This window comes from Tachyglossus aculeatus, chromosome 14, assembly GCF_015852505.1.
Source record: "Tachyglossus aculeatus isolate mTacAcu1 chromosome 14, mTacAcu1.pri, whole genome shotgun sequence".
In the NCBI taxonomy this organism is placed as follows: Eukaryota; Metazoa; Chordata; class Mammalia; order Monotremata; family Tachyglossidae; genus Tachyglossus; species Tachyglossus aculeatus.
The window spans coordinates 6,915,283-6,941,073 of record NC_052079.1 but is presented as its reverse complement, the minus strand read 5'-3'; the positions used below and the strand labels follow the sequence as shown (position 1 = coordinate 6,941,073).

The 25,791-nt window shown below is 48.5% G+C and overlaps 1 protein-coding gene across 3 annotated transcripts; it reads right to left on the bottom strand.

Moving 5' to 3' along the window:
* Nucleotides 1–655: 655 nt before the first annotated feature.
* On the bottom strand, nt 656–25,288 carry KLHL28 (kelch like family member 28). Of its 3 annotated transcripts, none has more exons than XM_038756761.1 (5): nt 25,205–25,288; nt 9,283–10,181; nt 6,732–7,175; nt 4,758–4,966; nt 656–2,888 (listed from the first exon to the last, which is right to left on the bottom strand). In XM_038756761.1, exons 2-5 carry the CDS (start codon nt 10,179–10,181, stop codon nt 2,725–2,727), a joined length of 1,716 nt encoding a protein of 571 aa, XP_038612689.1. In that variant the 5' UTR covers nt 25,205–25,288; the 3' UTR covers nt 656–2,724. The 3 variants fall into 3 exon arrangements, with proteins under 3 accessions (XP_038612689.1, XP_038612691.1, XP_038612690.1); XM_038756763.1 differs by having other exon boundaries at nt 656–2,193; XM_038756762.1 differs by lacking the exon at nt 25,205–25,288 and adding an exon at nt 14,066–14,218.
* Nucleotides 25,289–25,791: the final 503 nt, after the last annotated feature.

Sequence of the window (25,791 nt, the reverse complement as noted above, 5' to 3'; positions counted from 1 at the left end):
TACCCGGCTCTAGGCGTTGAACACGTATATCGCTCACTAGCTCCTTCCCCTTCGCCCACCAGGTTTGATGGCTTCGTGGTTTTGTCATGGTTATTTCATACGTGGTCAACTCAGCTTTTCCAGCAAGATTTGCCTTTTATTTGAATTAGAGATTGATTTCTTATATAAAATTACTAAGACATCTTTATAGTGGGAGTGGCATACAGATAATGCGAATTATTATTTGGATCTATAACAATATGGATTATGTGGTGGAGTACTTTGCGTTGGGGGGGAAAAACAAAACAAAAAAAAGGACACAGTAGTCTGTGAAGCAATCTTTGCCCCCATCAGGAAAAAAACTAAAATCTACATGTTAATTAGCAGTTGCCTGCTCATTATAAAAACACACCCGACTTTTTCAGTGAGTTTACACGAATCAATTATCGTCAAAGATCGTTATTGCTAGAACGCAAGGGTGATTCAGTCAAGGAACACAGACTACACTTGGCTAATCACCTGTATTTGTTTGGAGTTCCTGCTGAATTCTAAATTTAAAATGACTGAATAGTTCTGGTAAGAGTTTAGAATTGGTGCAAGTAGAGGCAGTGTGGCCTAATTGAAAGGACTTGGTCCTGAGAGTCAGGAGACCTGGGATCTAATCCCAGATCTAACGCTGGCCTGCTGTGTGACCTCGGCCAAGGCACATACCCGCTCTCTGCCTCAGTTTCCACATCTATAATGGGGGGTAAATCTCTCTAAATTAAATGCTCTCTCCCTACCTCTTAGATCAGGAGCCCCAGGTGACACAGAGACTGTGTCTGATCTCGTTATCCCCTAAGTACCTAGAACTTAACTCAGTGCTTGACACAGAGCAAGCACTTAATAAATGCCACAATAGTTATTGTCATATAATTAGCGGCAGTTTACGGGGCTTCGTATTCTAGTATTCAAATCTGAAACTCAATTTATGGAAGAACAAGAAAAACTGCAGTGTTGCCGGGCTGCATTGAGGTTTTCTAAGAAAGCAATATATGAAGTACAGGCTGACAGTCTGGCTTCTGGAATGCTATAGCACTTAATGTAACGTTTGTGTTTTTTTTGACAAAGAATGGGTAGCCACAGAAACTAATTTGACATTGGAGAAAAAACAGTTAGGGTGGACAAATTACCGGAATTTAGCACAAGCATGAACATCAGGATCGAATGCAAGTTAAATCTTATTCCTCGCGTAAGACTAACAATCAGTGAGGAGAACATCAGTGGGTTCAGTTACTTGTGTCAAATAACTATTTCCTTGGGTAGAGTCACCGACTTGCCTCTTTATATTTCATTTTTAAATTGCAAATTCAGCCCGCTATTGAAGTAAACAGTTGTTGAATTCCAGTTTTCCATTTGAACCATTAAATAGTGTCATCCAGCATACGCATGTGAAATACATAGTTTCCCAGGGCTTTTCACTTAATTATTTTAAAATCGGGACCGCCAAGGATTATCACAAAGAAAAAAGGACCAGTAATGCATCCTTCCTTGCCCCATTCAAAAACTGCACGAATGCAACATAAACTCAGGCCAATAGCACACTCACAGAATGGTAATGAACTCTAGAAGGCATTGAGGGATGAAGAGTTTTCATACACACGAAGGAATCAAGCTAATATAAATGAGGAGTACTATCAAAATATGTCATGCATTCGGCATACTGAACTATCGTAAGAATGTAGTAACAGCCTATAGTTAGCACCATTTTTATAACTCACTTTGAAAAAGTAATCATACATTCTTAAAAAATAAATGGTATCAAAGGCTATCTGGAAAAAAAAACTCCTAGGAGGGCTAAGGATGATATTTTTACATCTTCCCAATACATATATGTACATCAATGCTGCGAAGTCCGCTGTGCTGTCGAGGAAAACAAAGGACTCACTGCTAAGGCTAACTCTACCCTCGCCACAGTTACATAACACACAGCATCGACGGATAACTAAATTAATCTAGCATTACTCTGCCCACGTCGAAAAAGGTGTAAAAAGTTTATAGCTGATTTTTTTTTCTTTTTAAACAGGTCCAAAAATATCATGACCATAAAGGCATTAATCTTGCAAATGTATTACTAAACTCTTACCGATTATTATCCCTGGTCTTAAAGCCACTGAGCAAGAAGGATGGACAGGTAATCTACTACGGCATTGGTTATTTACACATCTTAAGTTACTGGAAAAAAAAAAAGGCAGCCCTTTAGTTATTGTTTGTAGAAAATTGTGAAGCACTGGTGTTTTATTTTCAATATGAAGACATATCCAACAGGCAAAGTCAATGGACAGTCCAATCATACACTACGCCCAGGCAATCACTTGCCCCATCACAGTAAACTGCACGTCTCATATCAGAGAGGAGGGAGAGAGGAAGAAATGACGGCATTCAAATTTCTCCACGTCGGCTCCTGTCGACATTACGGCAACCTACTCTAAGCCAGTCTTGGGAGAGGATGCCCGGCCTCACTATGCTAAAGGTCTTCTAGGGGATTCTGTCTGCAACGCTAACAATTTCACTATAACCAAGAGCAACCGGAGGCCAGTTATCAGTTAAAGAGAAACCGAGCTGAATTTTGAGCCACGTCTTCACGCTACTCCTCCGAGACAAAAAGAAAATAAGTGCAGCTTCCGGGTCTCAGCAAACTGGGCATCTTTTCATGCAGAACAAGATTTACCACCACACTCTCGGTCCGCGGAAGCAAGCCTCTCATCAAAGTGCCGTTAATCCGAAGTTACAGCGGCAGTACATCATGCCGGCCGAATCTAGCCAGGTATCTGAGATGGGGTCGTATTTCTGCACCGTGTTCAGATAGGATGACCCTGAGTGACCGCCCACTACATAAAGGTAGTTGTCGATTACCGCCGCACCGACTCCTGCGGAGAGCGAGTGGAAAGCGAGGGAGAGAAAGGAAGAAAAGCATTAAACGTGGCTTGAGGAGGCTTGATGTTTCACTTAAAAGAATCAAACTGCCGAAGAAATCCCTTTCTTCATCCGTCCTGCAGGACCGTACCACGAACTCGGATCCCTCGCGTTTTGCCTTTGTGAGAGAGGACGGTGTCTGGGGAGAAGAGATTTTTGTAGCTCGCATTCCCCTCAAGTGCTCAGCACCCGAACTCTTACAGCAGGGGTTCTTGGGGCTCCTCAGAGGCAGATTCCTCTAGTTCCATTAGCCGGGGTGGCCCGGCCCATGCTGGCAACCTGTCACTCCTCAATCGGATGATCAAAGACGCCCTCGGCCTTTGCCGCCCTCTCCAACTCCCGACTTCCCACGCTGCTGCCGGCCCGAGGGACCTCAGGACGGATTGGGGAGAGAAATGCAGCGCTGCCACTTCCTCCCCGCCAACAAATGCCAATCGTGTGTCCTTGCCGGCCAACTGGAAGCAGCAGTTAAACACCCCTGCTTGCTCCCCTTGTCCTCAGGACACCAGACAAGCAAATTAGTGAACCCGGGCTCAGCCGCGTCGACAAGCACCCATTTACCACTCAGCGACCCAACGCGACACATCATGTCAATCAAGTTTGCCTCTTAAATGACGCCACGCTCTAACTACCGGGTGAATGGCACCTGACCTCCCCGCCCATTTGGGGATTCGACCCAAAAGGCCCAAGAAAATCTAGCCTCGTCTGGGCCGTCTTAGCCAGGAAAGGCCAGATCAGTTCTAGGGTAGCTCTAAACCGAAGCCACATTTCCAGGGTTGCAACCCGTAGGAGTGGGGAGGCCAGGGGCTCGTCGTATTGTGATGTTATGAATGGCATCGATACAAAGAATAATGATTATTATGGAACGAAAGGGCTTATTAGGAGCCATGCCATGCAGTACGGATGCAGGTCCACATCATCATCAATCGTATTTATTGAGCGCTTACTATGTGCAGAGCACTGTACTAAGCGCTTGGGAAGTACAAATTGGCAACATATAGAGACAGTCCCCACCCAACAGTGAGCTCACAGTCTAAAAGGGGGAGGCAGAGAACAAAACCAAACATACTAACAAAATAAAATAAATAGAATAGATATGTACAAATAAAATAGAGTAAAAAAAAATATGTACAAACATATATACATATATACAGGTGCTGTGGGGAAGGGAAGGAGGGAAGATGGGGGGGATGAGGGGGAGAGGAAGGAAGGGGCTCAGTCTGGGAAGGCCTCAGTCCTCACATGGCGCTCACGATCTAAGACGGATGGAGAAGAGGTATCTTATCCCCATTTAACAGGTACGGAAACTGAGGCCCAGAGAAGTTCAATGACTTGCCTAAGGTCACACAAAAGGCAAGTGGCCGGGCTGGGACTAGAATCGTGGTCTCCTTCCTCCCAGTCCTGTGGCCTTCCCACTATGGTTGTACATATTTATTACTCTATTTATCTATTTATTTATTTATTTTACTTGTACATTTCTATCCTACTTATTTTATTTTGTTGGTATGTTTGGTTCTGTTCTCTGTCTCCCCCTTTTAGACTGTGAGCCCACTGTTGGGTAGGGACTGTCTCTATGTGATGCCAATTTGTACTTCCCAAGCGCTTAGTACAGTGCTCTGCACATAGTAAGCGCTCAATAAATACGATTGATTGATTGATTGATTGATAGACCACGTCATTACAAAGAACGCTGACATTATGTACGAATAAGTACGAAAAGCCGGATAGAGGAGAAAAGCACTACTAATTTCTCAATAACTCTACGGAAAGGAAAAACTCTAAAAGCATAGCTATTTCAGTAACAGGATACAGTGTTTTCCTACCTGTTCTGGGTTCCTTCATGGGTCTACACACAGTCCACTGATTTTGATGCGGGTCGTATCTCTCAATGCTCGATAAATGCGAGACGCCATTGTGTCCGCCCACTACAAAAATGAAGCCCAGCATGACGCCGACACCAAAGTTAATTCTTTTATCAGCCATCGAGGCGACCATTTCCCAGGAGTCTTTACTTGGATCATAACGTTCTACGCTGTGGATGTTAACATAAAAAGAAAAAAGCGCATCTTACTTTCCATGTTCCTTTTGTACGTATTCACTCTACAAGGGAAAGTTTTAGTTTCAGGCTTCGGGTGTATTCTTAGAATATAATTCCGAGTCTCCAAGATTTCCATATATAAAACAGAAAAAAAAAAGAGAGAGAAAGCAGCTTAGATTGAAACCAGTCACACATTTAAAAAAATCAGGCCAACGCCAAGTACAAAGCAGGCTATATATAGGTGAGATCCTTGAGGCAGAGCTGTTGCTTGTCTTCAGAGATGTGCCTATTGTCCCGGAAATCCTCCTCTCCCTTCGTGCAGGTGTGACTGAAATGCCTCCAGTACTTTCAACAGCTCTTGGATGACTCGAAGACTTTTGATGATACTTATAATCTGTTGAGGATGAAGAGCCTCCCAGTGCTTGGTTAAAATAACAATGGCTAAAATGATATGTTTGGATAATCTGTAAATCTCATCCAAATCCCACTGCTAGGGGCAGTTGAGATTTATTAGTGGGTGAGAGGATTTACAAAAAAGATATGTTTACCTCCAGTGAGAATTAAGTTTTTAGATGGCTGCGTAAAACCCTCAGTGAAAGGGGCCTCCTGAGCCAAAGAGACCACACGGCATATTCTCCCAAGTGCTTAGTACAGTGTTCTGCATTCGGTAAATCCTAGATTCATTCATTCATTCAATCGTATTTATTGAGTGCTTACTGTGTGCAGAGCATGGTGCTGAGCACTTGGAAGAGTACAACAAAACAATAAATACCATCGATTGATTTCTAAAGGGAAGGAATGCCTTTCTCCCAGACCACATTGCTAATAAAAACGCTAACAACATGTACCGATGAATACCGATGAATGAATAGATTCATTCATTCATTCAATCGTATTTATTCAGTGCTTACTGTGTGCAGAGCATGGTACTGAGCACTTGGAAGAGTACAACAAAACAATAAATACCATCGATTGATTTCTAAAGAAAGGGAAGGAATGCCTTTCTCCTAGACCACATTGCTAATAAAAATGCTAACAACATGTACTGATGAATACCAAAAGCCAAATAACGGAGGGAGGTATCACTTGTATCTACCCCAGCGCTTAGAAGAGTGGTCGACAAGAAGTAAGGGCTCAACAAGCATCGTTTAAAAAAAAAACACAAATTGAGGGCGGGGTGGGCACCACAGGGGAAGACTCCCGGTAATATAAATGTGCAATGAAAAGGGGGTGTAGGTGACAAGCAAGTGAGGGGAAAAAGGAAGTTCTAGGATGATATGAAACGCCTATACAAAATGTACCAAATGTGGGTAAGCCGAGGAGAGCCAGAGGTCTTGTCTTAGGGATCGCAGGTATGATCTATCCGGAATACGGGAGGACAACCGAAAGAGGCCACTGAGTCACTGAGTTATAGAGAAGCAGCGTGGCTCAGTGGAAAGAGCCCGGGCTTTGGAGTCAGAGGTCCTGGGTTCAAATCCCGGCTCCGTCAACTGTCGGCTGTGTGACTTTGGGCAAGTCCCTTCACTTCTCTGTGCCTCAGTTCCCTCATCTGTAAAATGGGGATGAAGACTGTGAGCCCCCCGTGGGACAACCTGATCACCTTGTAACCTCCCCAGCGCTTAGAACAGTGCTTTGCATGTAGTAAGCGCTTAATAAATGTCGTTATTATTATTATTATTATTACTACGGCTCTCCTCTGAGACTTGCTCAAATGCCTCCAGACGGTCACGCATCAAGTCGGGACACTTAAAATAAATACCTGTTCATATGGGCGGGGCCGTAGCCCCCAATGGCATATATCATCCCATCCAAAACAGCAGCAGCGAAACAACTCCTCGTTTTGGCCATTGGTGCCACTGGCTGCCACTCTTTAACTTTGGGTATGTATTTCTCTACGGATTGTAAGTACGACTGCCCGTCGTAACCTCCCAAGGCGTAAAGTTCTCCGGCCAGGACGACCACGCCGAGAGTACTCCGGCTCTCGTTCATTTTTTCGAGGGACTTCCAAGTATTCACATCGGGATCCCAGCACTCCACTGAGTTTTCGTGCTTCCGGAAGTTGATGCCTTGTCGCATATGGGTTGCGATCCCTCCGACCACGTAGACCTTCTGGTCAAGGACACAGATGCCAAATTCGTAGCGGGGGATGCTGAGGGGTGCCAGACCTATCCAGGAGTCATTCTGGGGGAAGTACATCTCAACGCTGAAAGAGAGAGATCATTAATTGATTAAACTACAAGAAAATAAATCCAAAACTGAAAAATTGACATTCTCCCGTAGACTTTCAAAATTTATTCTGCCTACCCTTGATTATCTCCAAATCACCCGACGTGCCAGATGTTTTTAAACTAGCTATCGTCTTGACCTATTGATATTCCTGACCATTCACCATTAGTAATGATAACATCCGTTGCCCCCTTCCAACGAAATCTGACCAGCACATAGTACCGGAAAGAGAGAGGGAGAGGAAAAGGGGAGAAGCAGAGAGATCTCCATGAGAATCTCCAAGACCGCCTCCCCTTATAAGATAAAAAAAAAACTTGCAATTTTAGCATAGAACTCACTACGCTAGGCTCGAAAGCTGGGGTTTGTGCGTATCTTCCCTTAAAAATTACAAATTACTGCTATTCTATTTCACACGCTTCTCTCCAACTTGACTGCCGCATGAAAAGGAAGGATGAATCCATATAATAGTCTTCAAATTCATAGCAATTATCTTCTACAAGTACAATACCTGGGCCTGGATTTAATTGCAGGTAAAAAAAAAAAAATGAATACCGGAGCTTTTATAAGTAGCCAGGAATTGTTTTCTATAAGATTCTTACACCAGCACAGAAACAGCATGGCCCAGTGGAAAGAGCACGAGGCTGGTAGTCGGGGGACCTGGGTTCGAATCTCAGCTCTGCCACTTGCTTGCTACGTGACCTACGGTAAGTCACTTGTCTTCTTTGTGCCTCAGTTTCTTCATCTGTGAAATGGGGATTCAATACCTGCTCTCCCTCCCCCTTAAGACTGTGAGCCCCCTGTGGGGTAGGGACCGTGTCCAATCTGGGTATTTTATATCTACCCCAGTGGTGCGGCAGACAGGGAGCATTGAAACATCCCAATTATTACAACTGCTAGTCGAAACTAGAACTAGAAGAAACTCGTTCATGGAAGAAATAAATCACATGCTCTCTCTAAGTCTCTTAAACCAAAATGAGTGAAAACCAAGTATGAGCTTTACAATTTTCCGATTTTGAAAGGGGACTCACCGGGAACGACTTTATTGGCTAATCTGTTCCTCTTGTTCTAGGAGCACTTATGATTTAAGGTCGTGATATTTGGGAAATGTAAGAGAATCATTTAGGTGAGCAACAGAGTTGAGCTGACAGGGCAGAGGGGTCCCCACATGAACTCTAGGGCCAATGAGTGAACACAGTGCTCTGCACACAGTAAGCACTCAATAAATACCACTTAGTGATTGACCCTGGGCTTCCTCATCAGTGAGATGAGAAAATTGATCAAATCTGCCCTTAATGTAACTCGGCGGGGGGGTCACTGGGAAATCGGTGACACCAAACAATCCCTAATCACTTCTGCAATTATTCTACTGCCTTCTTCTCAACTTCTCCCCCATCACTGGTCACGTCCGTCTAATTTTTCAAGTTTCTGCCTGCGTGGCTAGACCTCCCGGCTTGGTTTCTGCCAAATTCAAATGAGCCTCGTGCCGTCAGATCAATCACGTCGCAATTCCATAAAAGACTGAAATAACAGCCCTGTCGGCTACCTAAGGGATCTACTGCAACGGAGACCACGCCGGTTACGGAACAGAAGGACGAAGACTGAGGGCAGGCTCTGCGTCTTCTGCTTTCTTCTCGGCGCTTCACCAGCGTTAAAAGAGAACGGAGGCCTTCAGCAGGAGCGTGGTCTTTTTTGAGGACAAAAGGAAAATGTCGACAACAATAGAAATGAGACCACAAAGGGTATCTTCCCTGTGACTAGGCTAATGAACACTCAAGCTTAGCCACATGTGTTCTCAGGACAGTTCTTTCAGGTCTATCCCGACAGAGCTACTGAATTTGAATGCTGCCACTACTTCACAGCCGGTTGAAAAGTCTACCTCCACTAAAGCTCTTCCTCTGAAGCATCCTGACCTGAAAAGAGGGATTAAAGCCTTTCGGTCGGGCACGGATAACGGCCCCACTTTGGTCTCCACCATGAGGCAGATCATCCAGGGATCATCAAACGAGCAAGGGGGAGGGAGGGGGGAAGGCCTAAGATCTGTTGATTCCGCTGCAGCCGGCCTCTAACTTCTGCCCGCTACTCACCTTTCCAGACAAGCAAACAGTCCGGCTTTTCCCCCTACTGCACAGAGTACTTTGGGAGCGCAACGCGGCCGGGTCATCAGGACCGTTTGGTGGAAAAGTCTATGCTCGGGCATGAAATGGTATTTCAGGGCCTCGTTCAAGAGATGCTTACAAGTGTGGTCGTCGCGGATCAGGTGGTTTGCTTCGTAGAGCCTGGTGAGAAACTTAACGCTCAGCAGGGGCAGGCGGACACAGTGCAGCAGCTGGCCCAGGTACTTCTGGCGCTCCTGCACGTCGTACTTGATCCAAGACTCCAGCGCGTAAAAAACCGTCTCCTCCGTCACCACGTTCAGGCAGTCGTTGGACACGATTTCATCCAGGTCGGCGTGGGTGAGCTCGAAGAACTCCTCGGTCTGGCAGACGTCTTCGAAATGCTGGCAGATGTACTTGGTGGCCGCCAGGTAGAGGTCGTGGCACCCGTACGTCTCCGCGAATCGGGAGATCCCGATGCAGTTGCCGGGGTCGAGCTGGCTCTCCAGAAACGCGCAGCATTCCTTCAGGACGAGCTTGACCTGGAGCAGGTTGGCCGCCGGGAGCAGCGACTCCACCGTGTCCTGCGAGATGAACACCGTCCCGGTGTAGGCGTACTCCACGATGGCCTGCAGCGCGGCCTCGTCGACGCACTGGAACTCCACCTCGCTGTTCTCTTTCTCGGACAGGTTGCCCGTGAACATGGCTTTGAAGTAGGGGCTGATGCTGGCGAGCACTACCTTGTGGGCGGGGATCTGGACGTCCCCGACGCGGAGGACGACGTCGCACAGCTCGTGGTGCTGGCGAAGGAGGTTGAGGCCTTGCAGGAGCTGCTCCGAATGCAAGGGGGTCAGGTTGGCAAGCATGTAGGTTGGGGACGTCCGGTCCATCTGCAGGGAAACAGAGAACACGGCTTGGCTCTTTAAAAGGAACCACGCCGATACCGTTATTTCCGAAGCCCGGGTGAAGTGACGGCTTTTCTCGTTTCCTTCCCGAAAGCGGTCTCTGAGGCTAGGCCTGCCCCGCGTCCCCCGCCCCCGTAAACCGGCCGACGGAAACGGCAAAGGTCTTCTCGAGGACGCGGTTCTGAGATCCGCCCGGCTCTCCTGGAGAGCGCCGCCCCGAACGCCAAAGGGTCCTCTTAGAGGAAATCGTCTCCGCGAACTTAATCCCGCACGCCTGGGACAGTGAGGGATCTTGAGGTAAAAGGAATGAAGTAGAGAGAAATACGCATCGACGGTAATGGACGTTAACTGCTCCGGGAATTACAACCGTTGGATCCGCTCCGTCCCTCTAAGGGGTAAACGCGAAGTTTCACGCCGGGGGACGGCCCTCAGAGTTGAGAAAAATCAGGGAGGGAGAGACGGGCACTCTTCGGTTTCCGCACAAGCGGAGAAAACCACGTCCTCTGCCCCTCTGTCAGATTCCCGGGCTCTTCCCTAACCGGAGGAGGGAGCGAGGCTGCAGAAACAGGGTTTTGAAAAGAGACATCCAAGCACAGTCAGTCAAGGAACGTGGCACAACCACTAACGTCAGAGGGGGAGACCGCGTAGTCGTCCTACAACTCTCTCGTTCTGAGATAATTCCCAGGAGAAACGGGAGGTGGTTGCTTTCCCCCCCCGGGAGAATAAAACCTCCTGGTGAAGTGGGATGCAATCGCTACTGAAGGTTTAGAAATGGCTCTCCCTAGAACAGGGAAGGAGAAACAAACAAGTTGCTCTGTTTTCAATTCTAAAGTCTACGGAGCATGCACACCTTGAACGTGCACGTTACATACGCGGAGGAGGAAGGGTCTCCCTGTGACTCTAACGTACGTCGCCCGGCTTCAGTTGAGAACGGTGACCTGGAGAAAAAAGTCCACTTTCCTGATTCGGAGGAAACTGGACGCTAGTTTAGTCAAAAATCCTGGGTTTGTTCTTGGAACGGGGAGTCGGAAACCAATCATCATCATCATCATCATCATCAATCGCATTTATTGAGCGCTTACTGTGTGCAGAGCACTGTACTAAGTGCTTGGGAAGTACAAGGTGGCAACATATAGAGACAGTCCCTACCCAACAGTGGGCTCACAGTCTAAAAGGGGGAGACGGAGAACAAAACCAAACATACTAACAAAATAAAATAAATAGAATAGATATGTACATGTAAAATAAATACAGTAACAAATATGTACAAACATATACACATATATACAGGTGCTGTGGGGAAGGGAAGGAGGTAAGATGGGGGGCGGAGGGGGGACAGGAAGGAAGGGGCTCAGTCTGGGAAGGCCTCCTGGAGGAGGTGAGCTCTCAGGAAACCAATGCATGTGACTCACTGCCTTGCAGAAAGCCTGCCGCTCTGTGGTCTGTCGACATAATAATAATAACAATATCGGTATTTGTTAAGCGCTATGCGCCAAGCACTGTTCTCAGCACTGGGGGGATACAAGGTAATCAAGGTTGTCCCACGTGGGGCTCACAGTCTTCATCCCCATTTTAAAGATGAGGAAACGGAGGCACAGAGAAGTTAAGTGACTTGCCCAAAGTCACACAGCTGACAAGTGGTGGAGCCGGGATTAGAACCCATGACCTCTGACTCCCAAGACCGGGCTCTTTCCACTGAGCCACGCTGCTTCTCTGCGATAGCATTATCGCAGCGTTGGAAACCGCTCTTTGGCTCTATGCGTCGCTGTGACAAAGTTAGAGGCACAGTTCGGGGATGGAGAGAATTAGAGGGGTTAAGTGGTTCGTCTCTCTACGTCAGGATGGACGGCAAGACAGGCAACCATCACAGTCCCGCCCAGCGTCCTGGGGTCACTACTTGAGGGAAAATATTAGGCGGAATGGAGATCGAATCGGCCCAGAAATGAAATCTGAGGAAAACAGAAATAGGATGTTAAGTCCATAAGGTCCTCCCTCTCCCACCTCTCCCATCCCTCTCCTCTGTCTCCGCCTGCCACCCACAACCACCAAGTCCCACCTAAAATGTCCTGGATTCTGGTCTCCTCATACTGGGGTCAGGCCACAGAAAGCTCAAGTGGCTAGACGCGATCCTGGTTCTGGACAGAGCGCTGCCATTCCCTGCTGGGCTAAGAATCCCATCAAACGACGAGAAGCGAAGGGGGTTTTGGGACAGGGGAAGCCCCGGCAGAGGAGGAAGCCTGAGAAAGGGATCGCGCAGGGCAGGCCGGCACAGGAGCCAAGTAGCAGGTGGAGGGAAGATCTGAGGTCGGTTCTCCACGGCTGGCTCTCTGCACGGCTCTCCAATTACTCACTCCTCCCCCCCAGCCGGCTCTTCACCCAGACCTTCTGTCCGGCATCAGGGCGCGACAGCAGGAGGGATGCTGATTGTTCCCAAACCCCTCAGGCATTTTTGCCGAGTCGGTAGAAAAAAATGATGCCGGCCCTGAGGAGATTTATGCAGTAAAAACTAACTTTTTAATAGGCAACTGAATCAAAAATTGTTATTGATTTCTTTTTCTTCCCTGATCTTTCTGAAGTGGTTACTAGGTGCCAGGAACTCTTCTAAGAGCTAGGGGAGATAAAAGCTAATCGGGTCCCACACGGGGCTCACAGTCCCCATCCCCATTTTACAGATGTGGTGGCTCACTGAGGCACAGAGAAGTTAAATGACTTGCCCAGGGTCACACAGCAGACAAGTGGCAGAGCCGGGATTAGAACCCAGGTCCTCCCGACTCCCAGCCCCGGGCTCTGGCCCCTAGGCCATGCTGTGTGCACCTCTATTCTTTACCGACTGCTTCCTGTGTGCATAGCACATGGTCCTAAGAGCTTGGGAGAGTGCAACAGAGATAAGTACACATGATCCCCGCCCTCAAGTTTATAGTCTAGTGGGGGAGACGGACATTAAAATAAATTACAGGTAGGGGAAGTCACAGAGTACAAGGCTCGGTTCAAAAATTCAGGATGCTGGGCGGGGGGGAACGCATTAAAGTAATCCTTCTGCAGAAAACAACTGTGTTGAGGTGGTAAAATAAGACTTGCGTTGAATGGCATACATCTGTGCTTCACATATGGGAACCGTGTGCATATTTAGAGGATGATAGAGCTATGATTTTTCAATTTAGGTAATGCTGCGTGTGCTTTTTAAAAAAAAAAACCACCACTGACTATGAGCGAAAATAATTACAAAAGATACACTCTAAGGATCATTCGTAGACACACATCAAGGGAGAAATTTCTCCCTAATTCAAGCTTTCCATTTGTCTGACACTTCGATACCAGGTTACTTCTTCAGGTTCCTTTCCTTCCATTGTTTACACTTGAAAGAAATGATGTTACAGAGCTTGGACCCAGAAGACTTCGTTAAGCTTCCACTACACTAGAGCAAACTAAGATGCATATGAATGCCTATCGATACACATATGTAGGAATCGAAAAAGATAGGAAATAGCTCAGCGGGCTCTATGGTAACTCCACAGTTTCACTTCTTGCGAGTTTTATTCCAGGTCGGACTATGTGCTTTAGCATGTAGTCTCCGTGTCACTATTACCTCTCTCTAATTGACACCTGGGTTGCAAAGCAAGAGTGTACCTGAATCAGTTGGGAGACAATTATCTGCTCCCCTCTAAATATAGATCAGCACGGTAGATACCACAGGAGTGAGGAGCTGTGCACTCTGTTATACCTTTACAGATTTCTCTTATGTCTTTCCAAAAAAAATAAGCGCCTCTCCTTCCCTACAGACTTCAAGAATAAGGAGAGCTTTATTTTTCTGATTTTTTTCCCCGCAGAAGAATTCTCCCATGAAATGGTTTTAGCGTTGACCATCTTACCTGCGTTAGCTCTGTTTTCCTGGAGTTAATCTGTCACCAGGAGAAACAAAATGACTTTTCCGATTCTTATCTGCAGGTCGGGTGCTGGGCATCGGATTGTGTTCAAAAACAAATCCCGCGTCCGGGGACGGGATGAGGACCGAGTCACCAGGGCGCGGGCCGAGCCACTGTTCAATTATATAGAGTAGTAGGGAGATGGGCTGTAAATCATTTAAATTGGCAGATGATCCCTCAAATTCAGCTTTCTCTTTCCCCAAATCCCTTACGGGAGCTATTGGCAAGTACTCCAATCATCTCCTCTTGGAGTTCCGCACGGGGCGAGGCTCCGGGGCCCGGTGGAAATCCCCCCTCCCCGGGCCCGGTGACCTCTCCGTTCCCAGCTGGGGCCGAAGGAAGGCCGGGACTGCGGCAGTTGAGCCTGGTCTGGTCCCGAGCCAGCCTGGGAGGGACCCAGGCTGGCGCTGCAGCGCAAGGGTGGATCCTCAGGGGGTGGTTTCCGGGGGCGGTTGATCCCAGCAGCCAAGGGGACAACACTGCACGCGTGGGCCAGCCCCTCCCCGGCCTCCACGACACCCCCCCGTTATCACCCCCGCTCCGCATCAGAGCCTTCTCGGATTAAAAAGAAGGGTGCGGGAGCCAACCGAGAGGCAATGAACCTGTCTTTAATCCTGGCCAGATTCAGCTTTGGGGACGCCACCGGCTCAAGACCTCAACTAAAAATCTAATCTTTCCTTCCACATCCTTTCCTCCACCCCACTTTCCCATCGCAGCTGGTAATACTGCTACTACTACGTAGTAGTAGTATATGTGTATATATGTTTGTACATATTTATTACTCTATTTATTTATTTATTTTATTTGTGCATATCTATTCTATTTATTTTATTTTGTTAGTATGTTTGGTTTTGTTCTCTGCCTCCCCCTTTTAGACTGTGAGCCCACTGTTGGGTAGGGACTGTCTCTATATGTTGCCAATTTGTACTTCCCAAGCGCTTAGTACAGTGCTCTGCACATAGTAAGCGCTCAATAAATACGATTGATGATGATGATGATGAATAATGATGGCATTTGTTAAGCCCTTATTACGTGCAGAGCACTGTTCTAAGTGCTGGGGGTGGGGGTTCAAGGCGATCAAGTTGTCCCACGTGGGGCTCACAGCCTTAATCCCCATTTTACAGATGAGGTAACTGAGGCTCAGAGAAGTTAAGTGACTTGCCCAAGGTCACACAGCTGACAAGCGGCAGAGCTGGGATTCGAACCCATGACCTCTGACTCCCAAGCCCGGGCTCTTTCCGCTGAGCCACACTGCTTCTACTAATACTACTACTACTACTACTACTACTACTAATTTTGGTACTTGTTAAGCGCTTACTATGTGCCAGGCACTACGTTAAACACTGGGGCAGAGATGAGTTAATTGGGTCGTACCCAGTCCCTGTCCCACAAGGGGCTCACAGTCTAAATAGGAAGGAGTAGGATTAATCCCTATGATACAGATGAAGAAACTGAGGCACAGAAAAATGAAGTGACTTGCCCAAGGTCGCTCAGCAGTCACGTGGCAGAGCTGGAATTAGAACCCGGGTCCTCTGATTCCCAGGACCGGGCTCTTCCCCCTAGGCCACACCGCTGCTCTAGCGATCGATCGCACCTGCATTCTCCCCATCTCTCACGCCGGCAACCGGGGCCACATCTCTGCTTCCCCCCTCTCCCGATTCCCACATTCGGTCCGTCTCCAAGTCCCGTCGGTTCTTTCCAGAATCCGTCTCTTCCTCCGCATCCGAACGGCCACCGGGCCGGTCCCGACCCTCTTCGTATCCCCGCATCAGCCTCTCCCTCTCGAGTCCGTACCGGTTCGCTTGGCTGATCGGCTCATTCTTGTAAAATGCCGTACTGCACCTGTCACCCTACTTCTCAAAAAATCTCTAACGGCTGCCCATTACTCTCCTCATCTTGAAGAGACTCCAGACCGCTGGCTCTAAAGTACACAATCATCTCTCTCCGCCCTACTTTATCAATTCTCTTCTTCTAGGAGACCCCCTCTCGCAATCTCCATTCCTCCTCGATATGCCTTGCTTTCGTCTCGCCTGCCGCCCACCCGGGAATCCCTCCCCGTTCACGGCTGTCAGGCCACGGTGTTCCCCATCTTCAAATCACATATTCTCCAGGAGTCCTTCCTGAATGAGATAATCACCCCACTTCATATCCCCCAACTGCCCACTTATGGCTCTTCTTTGCCACCTAAGCACTTCAACAACCACAACCCCTAAAGCACTTATGCACCTAGCTTAGATTTTCTTCTCCTCCCTCTAAGTGTCCCTCTACCCATCCCATCCCTTTAGGGCAGAGATTGCATACAACTCTTTGGTACCCTTGGGAGAATAATAAATACAGTGCTCCGCACACAGTACGTGTTCGGTGAATCCTATTGATTCAGTAATAGTAATAATAATAATAATAACGGTATATGCTAAACGCTTACTATGTGCCAGGCCCTGTACTGAGCGCCGACTCACAGGTCAGATCAGGCCTTCGCAGACTTAGATGTCAGCAGAAAGACATCTTTTAGACTGTGAGCCCACTGTTGGGTAGGGACTGTCTCTATATGTTGCCAATTTGTACTTCCCAAGCGCTTAGTACAGTGCTCTGCACATAGTAAGCGCTCAGTAAATACGATTGATGATGATAGAAAGAATGAGGCATCGTCCGGGAGGTGAATTGGGTCCTCCGCGAAACAAAGTTGGACGGTAAACCCCAGTGAATTGAGAGATGGCTGAATTTACATCAGTACAACTTACCACCGTTACATATTTATAGTTTGTTAAAGCGGGCTACCAAGTCTCAATGTACACCAGCACTGAAAAGTAACTAACCCGGTTATTCTTTCTGCGATGGCTACATTCCCGAAAACAGAGTATATTTGGAGGTGTCACCAACTATTAAAATTAGGAAACGTATAAGAATTCATTCATTCAATCGTATTTATTGAGCACTTACTGTGTGCAGAGCACTGTACTAAGCGCTTGGGGAGTATAAATCGGCAACATATAGAGGCGGTCCCTACCCAACCACGGGCTCACAATCAATCGTATTAATTGAGCGCTTACTGTGTGCAGAGCACTGTACTAAGCGCTTGGGAAGTACAAGTTGGCAACAGTCTAGAAGAACAGTCTAGAAGAATTCAGCATACCGTATTTAGTTATGAATTAAAGATCGACCTGGTCCTAAACAAACGGCATCGGGGAAAACAAGGCTACCCGCGGTGGTTGTTACTTGTTTACTAAGTGCCAAGCACTGTACTGAGCACTGGGGTGGAGACAAGCAATCCAATAATACCCTGAATCTGAATAACACTTTTCCCCCTCAAAGAAGCGTCACATCAGTTCTCGTTTCTGTTGACACGTGATCCTCCTCTAATAATCCTGCATTCATTCATTCATTCAATCGTATTTATTGAGCGCTTACTGTGTGCAGAGCACTGGACTAAGCGCTTTGGAAGTACAAGTTGGAAACATATAGAGACGATCCCTACCCAACAGCGGGCTCAGTCTAGAAGAATTCAGCATACCGTATTTAGTTACCAATTAAAGATCGACCTCGTCCTAAACAAACGGCATCGGGGAAAACAAGGCTACCCGCGGTGTTTGTTACTTGCTTACTAAGTGCCAAGCACTGTACTGAGCGCTTGGGTGGAGACAAGCAATCCAATAATACCCTGAATCTGAATAACACTTTTCCCCCCAAAAAGAAGCGTCACATCAGTTCTCGTTTCTGTTGACGCGTGATCCTCTAATAATCCCGCACTCATTCATTCATTCGTATTTATTAAGCGCTTACTGTGCGCAGAGCACTGTACTAAGCGCTTGGGAAGTACAAGTTGGCAACATATAGAGATGGTCCCTACCCAACAGCGGGCTCAGTCTAGAAGAATTCGGCATACCGTATTTAGTTACGAATTAAAGATCGACCTGGTCCTAAACAAACGGCATCGGGGAAAACAAGGCTACCCGCGGTGTTTGTTACTTGCTTACTAAGTGCCAAGCACTGTACTGAGCGCTGGGGTGGAGACAAGCAATCCAATAATACCCTGAATCTGCATAACACTTTCCCCCCTAAAGAAGCGTCACATCAGTTCTCGTTTCTGTTGACGCGTGATCCTCCTCTAATAATCTTGCATTCATTCATTCATTCAATCGTATTTCTTGAGCGCTTACTGTGTGCAGAGCACTGAACTAAGCGCTTGGGAAGTACAAGTTGGCAACATATAGAGATGGTCCCTGCCCAACAGCAGGCTCAGTCTAGAAGAATTCAGCATACCGTATTTAGTTATGAATTAAAGATCGACCTAGTCCTAAACAAACGGCATCAGGGAAAACAAGGCTACCCGCGGTGTTTGTTACTTGCTTACTAAGTGCCAAGCACTGTACTGAGCGCTTGGGTGGAGACAAGCAATCCAATAATACCCTGAATCTGAATAACACTTTTCCCCCCAAAAAGAAGCGTCACATCAGTTCTCGTTTCTGTTGACGCGTGATCCTCTAATAATCCCGCACTCATTCATTCATTCGTATTTATTAAGCGCTTACTGTGCGCAGAGCACTGTACTAAGCGCTTGGGAAGTACAAGTTGGCAACATATAGAGATGGTCCCTACCCAACAGCGGGCTCAGTCTAGAAGAATTCGGCATACCGTATTTAGTTACGAATTAAAGATCGATCTGGTCCTAAACAAACGGCATCGGGGAAAACAAGGCTACCCGCGGTGTTTGTTACTTGCTTACTAAGTGCCAAGCACTGTACTGAGCGCTGGGGTGGAGACAAGCAATCCAATAATACCCTGAATCTGCATAACACTTTCCCCCCTAAAGAAGCGTCACATCAGTTCTCGTTTCTTTTGACGCGTGATCCTCCTCTAATAATCTTGCATTCATTCATTCATTCAATCGTATTTATTGAGCGCTTACTGTGTGCAGAGCACTGAACTAAGCGCTTGGGAAGTACAAGTTGGCAACATATAGAGACGGTCCCTACCCAACAGCAGGCTCAGTCTAGAAGAATTCAGCATACCGTATTTAGTTATGAATTAAAGATCGACCTAGTCCTAAACAAACGGCATCAGGGAAAACAAGGCTACCCGCGGTGTTTGTTACTTGCTTACTAAGTGCCAAGCACTGTACTGAGCGCTGGGGTGGAGACAAGCAATCCAATAATACCCTGCATCTGAATAACACTTTTCCCCCCCAAAAGAAGCGTCACATCAGTTCTCGTTTCTGTTGACGTGTGATCCTCCTCTAATAATCCCGCACTCTCCCTGTGCTCTAAGAATTCCCAGTACTTTCTAGACGGTAAGCTCACCGTGGGCAGGGAATGTGTCTGTAGACTGTGTTCTACTGTATTCTCCCAAGCGCTCAGTACGGTGCTCCGCACACAGTAAGCACACAACGGATGCAGCTGACTGATGTCCAGCTCCGCGTCCCTTCTGTTTGCGCGCCGAGTAGCCTAAAGCAGCGTGGCTCAGTGGAAAGAGCCCGGGCTTGGGAGTCGGAGGTCATGGGTTCAAATTCCGGCTCCGCCGCTTGTCAGTTGTGTGACTTTGGGGCAAGTCACTTCACTTCTCTGGGCCTCAGTTCCCTCATCTGGAAAATGGGGATGAAGACTGGGAGCCCCACGTGGGACAACCTGATCACCCTGTATCCTCCCCAGTTCTTAGGACAGTGCGTGTTGGGTAGGGCCCGTCTCTATCTGTTGCCGACTTGTACTTCCCAAGCGCTTAGTCCAGTGCTCCGCACACGGTAAGCGCTCAATGAATACGACCGAATTAATGAATGAATAGTCAGCGCTTAACAAATTAATAATAATAACGATGGCATTTATTAAGCAGTTACTATGTGCAAAGCACTGTTCTAAGTGCGGGGGAGGTTACAAGGTGATCAGGTTGCCCCACTGGGGGCTCACAGTCTTAGTCCCCATTTTACAGATGAGGGAACTGAGGCCCAGAGAAGTGAAGTGTCATGCCCAAAGTCACACAGCTGACAAGTGGCGGAGCTGAGATTTGAACCCACGGCCTCTGACCGCAAAGCCCAAGCTCTTTCCAGTGAGCCACGCTGTTTCCCAAATGCCACCCTTAGTATTGTTAAAGCATTAGGTTACCCTGAATAATAATAATAATAATAATAATAATAATAATAATAATAATAATAATAATAACAATAATAATAACGGTATCTGTTAAGCGCTTATGCCTCTCAATGGCCGGGCCTCCAAGTCTTTGGAAGCGTCACATCCCCAGAAAATCGGCCTCCAACCTTCTGCGCCTGCAGCAGTCTAGCTCTTCCAAGGCCAAGGCTGAAAGTGTGAGCCCGGGGTCGGACCATCTCTCTCTGTTGCCGACTTGTCCTCTCCCAAGCGCTTAGTCCAGTGCTCTGCACCTAGTAAGCGCTTGATAGATATGATCGAATTAATGAAAGTTGACCCCGAAGTGACAAGTGGGGGGCCCAAGCGGCTCGATTCCTTTTAGACTGTGAGCCCACTGTTGGGTAGGGACCGTCTCTATATGTTGCCAACTTGTACTTCCCAAGCGCTTAGTACAGTGCTCTGCACACAGTAAGCGCTCAATAAATACGATTGATTGATTGATTGGCCTTTCCAGCCGCCGCTTTCTGGGCCTCTCCTGGGCAACGTGGGGCCGAAGCCCGCTGGGACGGGGGACGGACGGGGGGACGGACGGAGGGACGGACGGACGGGGGGAGGGCTTCTCTTCTCGGGGAGGGGGTCGGGGGGAGCAAACATTCAGTCATTCGTTCAATTCATTCAATCGTATTTATTGAGCGCTTACTGTGTGCAGGGTACTGGACTCATCGCTTGGGAAGTACAAGTCGGCAACACAGAAGCAGCGTGGCTCAGTGGAAAGAGCCCGGGCTTTGGAGTCGGAGGTCACGGGTTCAAATCCCGGCTCCGCCACCTGTCAGCTGTGTGACTCTGGGCAAGTCACTTCTCTTCTCTGGGCCTCAGTTCCCTCATCTGCACAATGAGAAGCAGCGTGGCTCAGTGGAAAGAGCCCGGGCTTTGGAGTCGGAGGTCATGGGTTCAAATCCCGGCTCCGCCAATTGTCAGCTGTGTGACTTTGGGCAAGTCACTTAAACTTCCCTGTGCCTCAGTTCCCTCATCTGGAAAATGGGGATTAAGACTGTGAGCCCCCCGTGGGACAACCTGATCTCCTTGTGACCTCCCCAGTGCTTAGAACTGCGCTTTGTACATAGTAAGCGCTTAATAAATGCTGTCATTATTATTATTATTATTATTACAATGGGGATGAAGACTGTGAGCCACCCGGGGGACAACTTGATCACCCTGTAACCTCCCCAGCGCTTAAGATAGCGATTTGCACATAGGAAGTGCTTAATAAATGCCATTATTATTATTATTATTATTGCAATAGGGATGAAGACTGTGAGCCCCCTGGGGGACAACCTGGTCACCCTCTAACCTCCCCAGCGCTTAAAACAGCACTTTGCACATAGTAAGCGCTTAATAGATGCCACTATTATTATTATTGAGAGACAGTCCCTGCCCAACAAGGGGCTGGCCGGGTAGAAGGGGGAGACAGATGGCAAAGCAAAACATGTAGACAGGTGTCCGAACCGTCGGGACGACTAGAATTACCTGACCACCTTGTAACCTCCCCGGCGCTTATTACAGCGCTTTGCACATAGTAGGCGCTTAATAAATGCCATCATTATTATTATCACAATGGGGATGAAGACTGTGAGCCCCCCGGGGGATAACCTGATCATCCTGTAACCTCCCCAGTGCTTAAAATAGTGCTTTGCACATAGTAGGCGCCTAATAAATGCCATCATTATTATTATCACAATGGGGATGAAGACTGTGAGCCCCCCGGGGGATAACCTGATCATCCTGTAACCTCCCCAGCGCTTAAAATAGCGCTTTGCACATAAGAAGCGCTTAGTAGATGCCACTATTATTATTATTATCACAATGGGGATGAAGACTGTGAGCCCCCCGTGGGGCAACCTGATCACCCTGTAACCTCCCCAGTGCTTAAAACAGTGCTTTGCACATAGTAAGCGCTTAGTAGATGCCACTATTATTATTATTATTACAATGGGGATGAAGACCGTGAGCCCCCCGGGGGCCAACCTGATCACCCTGTAACCTCCCCAGCGCTTGCGCATAGTAAGCGCTCAGTAGATGCCATTATTATTATTATTTTTATTATATAGAGCCGGTCCCTGCCCAACGAAGGGCTCCCCGTGTAGAAGAGGGAGACAGACGACAAAGCAAAACACGTAGACAGGTGTCCTAACCGTCAATCAATCAATCAATCGCATTTATTGAGCGCTTACTGTGTGCAGAGCACTGTACTAAGCGCTTGGGAAGTACAAGTTGGCAACGTCTAGAGACAGTCCCTACCCAACAGTGGGCTCACAGTCTCAAAGGGGGAGACAGAGAACAAAACCATACTAACAAAATAAAATAAATAGAATAGACATGTACAGGTAAAATAAATAAAAAGAGTAATAAATATGTACAAACACATATACATATATACAGGTGCTGTGGGGAAGGGAAGCAGTTAAGATGGGGGGGGGATGGAGAGGGGCACTACCTGATAACCTTGTAACCTCCCCGGCGCTTAAAACAGTGCTTTGCACATAGTAAGCGCTCAGTAGATGAATAAATAGAGTAATAAATATGTACAAACATATATACAGGTGCTGTGGGGAAGGGAAGGAGGTAAGATGGGGGGGATGGAGAGGGGCACTACCTGATCGCCTTGTAATCTCCCCGGCGCTTAGAACAGCGCTTTGCACATAGTAAGCGCTTAATAGATGCCACTATTATTATTACTATAATTATAGAGAGCCGGTCCCTGCCCACCAAGGGGCTGGCCGGGTAGAAGGGGGAGACAGACGGCAAAAAGCAAAACACGGAGCCGGGGGTCCGAACCGTCAGGACGACGAGCGTTACCTGATCGCCTTGTACCCTCCCCGGCGCTCAGAACGGCGCTTTGCACATAGTAGGCGCTCAGTAGATGCCACTATTATTATTATAATTACAGAGAGATTATTATTATAGTTGTAGAGAGATTATCATTATTTAAAGAGCCGGTCCCTGCCCACCAAGGGGCTGGCCGGGTAGAAGGGGGAGACAGACGGCAAAGCAAAACACGGAGCCGGGGGTCCGAACCGTCAGGACGACGAGCGTTACCTGATCCCCTTGCAACCTCCCCGGCGCTTAGAACGGCGCTTTGCACATAGTAGGCGCTTAGTAGATGCCGCTATTATTATTATTATTATTACAATGGGGATGAAGACTGTGAGTCCCCGGGGGGCAACCTGATCACCCTGTAACCTCCCCAGCGCTTGCACATAGCAAGCGCCTAATAGTTGCCACTATTATTATTATTATTACTATAATTATAGAGAGCCGGTCCCTACCCACCAAGGGGCTGGCCGGGTAGAAGGGGGAGACGGACGGCAAAGCAAAACAGGGAGCCGGGGGTCCGAACCGTCAGGACGACGAGCGTTACCTGATCGCCTTTGTAACCTCCCCGGCGCTTAGAACGGCGCTTTGCACATAGTAGGCGCTTAATAAATAGCATTATTATCATTATTATTACAATGGGGATGAAGACTGTGAGTCCCCCGGGGGCCAACCTGATCGTCCTGTAAACTCCCCAGTGCTTGCACATAGTAAGCGCTTAATAAATAGATGCCACTCTTATTATTATTATTACTATAATTATAGAGAGCCGGTCCCCGCCCACCAAGGGGCTGGCCGGGTAGAAGGGGGAGACGGACGGCAAAGCAAAACAGGGAGCCGGGGGTCCGAACCGTCCGGACGACGAGCGTTACCTGATCCCCTTGTAACCTCCCCGGCGCTTAGAACGGCGCTTTGCACATAGTAGGCGCTTAATAAATAGCATTATCATCATTATTATTACAATGGGGATGAAGACTGTGAGTCCCCCGGGGGCCAACCTGATCGTCCTGTAAACTCCCCAGCGCTTGCACATAGTAAGCGCTTAATAAATAGATGCCACTATTATTATTCTTATTACTATAATTATAGAGAGCCGGTCCCCGCCCACCAAGGGGCTGGCCGGGTAGAAGGGGGAGACGGACGGCAAAGCGAAACAGGGAGCCGGGGGTCCGAACCGTCAGGACGACGAGCGTTACCTGATCGCCTTTGTAACCTCCCCGGCGCTTAGAACGGCGCTTTGCACATAGTAGGCGCTTAATAAATAGCATTATTATCATTATTATTATTATTACAACGGGGATGAAGACTGTGAGTCCCCCGGGGGCCAACCTGATCGTCCTGTAACCTCCCCAGCGCTTGCACATAGTAAGCGCCTAATAGATACCACTATTATTATTCTTATTACTGTAATTATAGAGAGCCGGTCCCCGCCCACCAAGGGGCTGGCCGGGTAGAAGGGGGAGACGGACGGCAAAGGAAAACAGGGAGCCGGGGGTCCGAACCGTCAGGACGACGAGCGTTACCTGATCCCCTTGTAACCTCCCCGGCGCTTAGAACACAGTAACCGCTTAATAAATAGCATTATTATCATTATTATTATTATTGTTATTATTACAATGGGGATGAAGACTGTGAGACCCCGGGGGGCAACCTGATCCCCCTCTAACCTCCCCAGCGCTTAAAACGGCGCTTTGCACATAGAAAGCGCTTAATAAATAGATACCACTATTATTATTCTTATTACTATAATTATAGAGAGCCGGTCCCCGCCCACCAAGGGGCTGGCCGGGTAGAAGGGGGAGACGGACGGCAAAGCGAAACAGGGAGCCGGGGGTCCGAACCGTCAGGACGACGAGCGTTACCTGATCGCCTTTGTAACCTCCCCGGCGCTCAGAACGGCGCTTTGCACATAGTAGGCGCTTAATAAACACTATTATTATTATCATTATTATTATTGTTATTGTAATTACGGAGAGGGCCTTAGCTGAGCGGCGGCCTCCCCGCCCGGGCCCTGAGGCGATGATGGGGGCGGGGCCGGGCCGGGCCGGGCCCTGAGGCGCCGTGGACCCCTCTCCTCTCCGCTCCCCTCCGCTCCCCTCCGGCCCGGCCCGGCCCGGCCCGGAGCGGCCCACGGTACCTGCGGCCCGGGGCTGATGCCGGCGGCGGCGGGAGAAGGAGGACGACGAGGAGGACGACGAACTGAGGAGAAAAGGCGGCGGCGTTGGCGGCGGGTCGGGAGGCTGGCTGTCTGGCTGTCCGGCCTCCTGTCACAGCCCGAGGCAGTCGGGCTGGCGGGCGGCTGGGGGGGGGGAGGGGGGGCGGACGAGGACACGACTTCCGCCCCAACCCGCGCAGCCGCCACACGGCACGGCACGGCACCTCACGGCTCCTCCCTCCGCCACCGGAAGCGGACTCCATTTCCCAGGAGCCCCGGGGGTGGCCCACAACTCCGTCGCCATGGAAGCCGCCACCGGAAGCGGACTCCACTTCCCAGGAGCCCCCGGGGCCCGGACCCCACGTTCTCTCCGCCCCGTCGCCATGGAAGCGGCCGGTTTGGGCCCTCCTCCCTCCCTCCCTCCGCCACCGGAAGCGGACTACATTTCCCAGGAGGACGGGGAGCCCGCTGTTGGGTAGGGACTGTCCCTATAGGTTGCCGACTTGGACTTCCCAAGCGCTTAGTACAGTGCTCTGCACACAGTAAACGCTCAATAAATACAGTTGTTT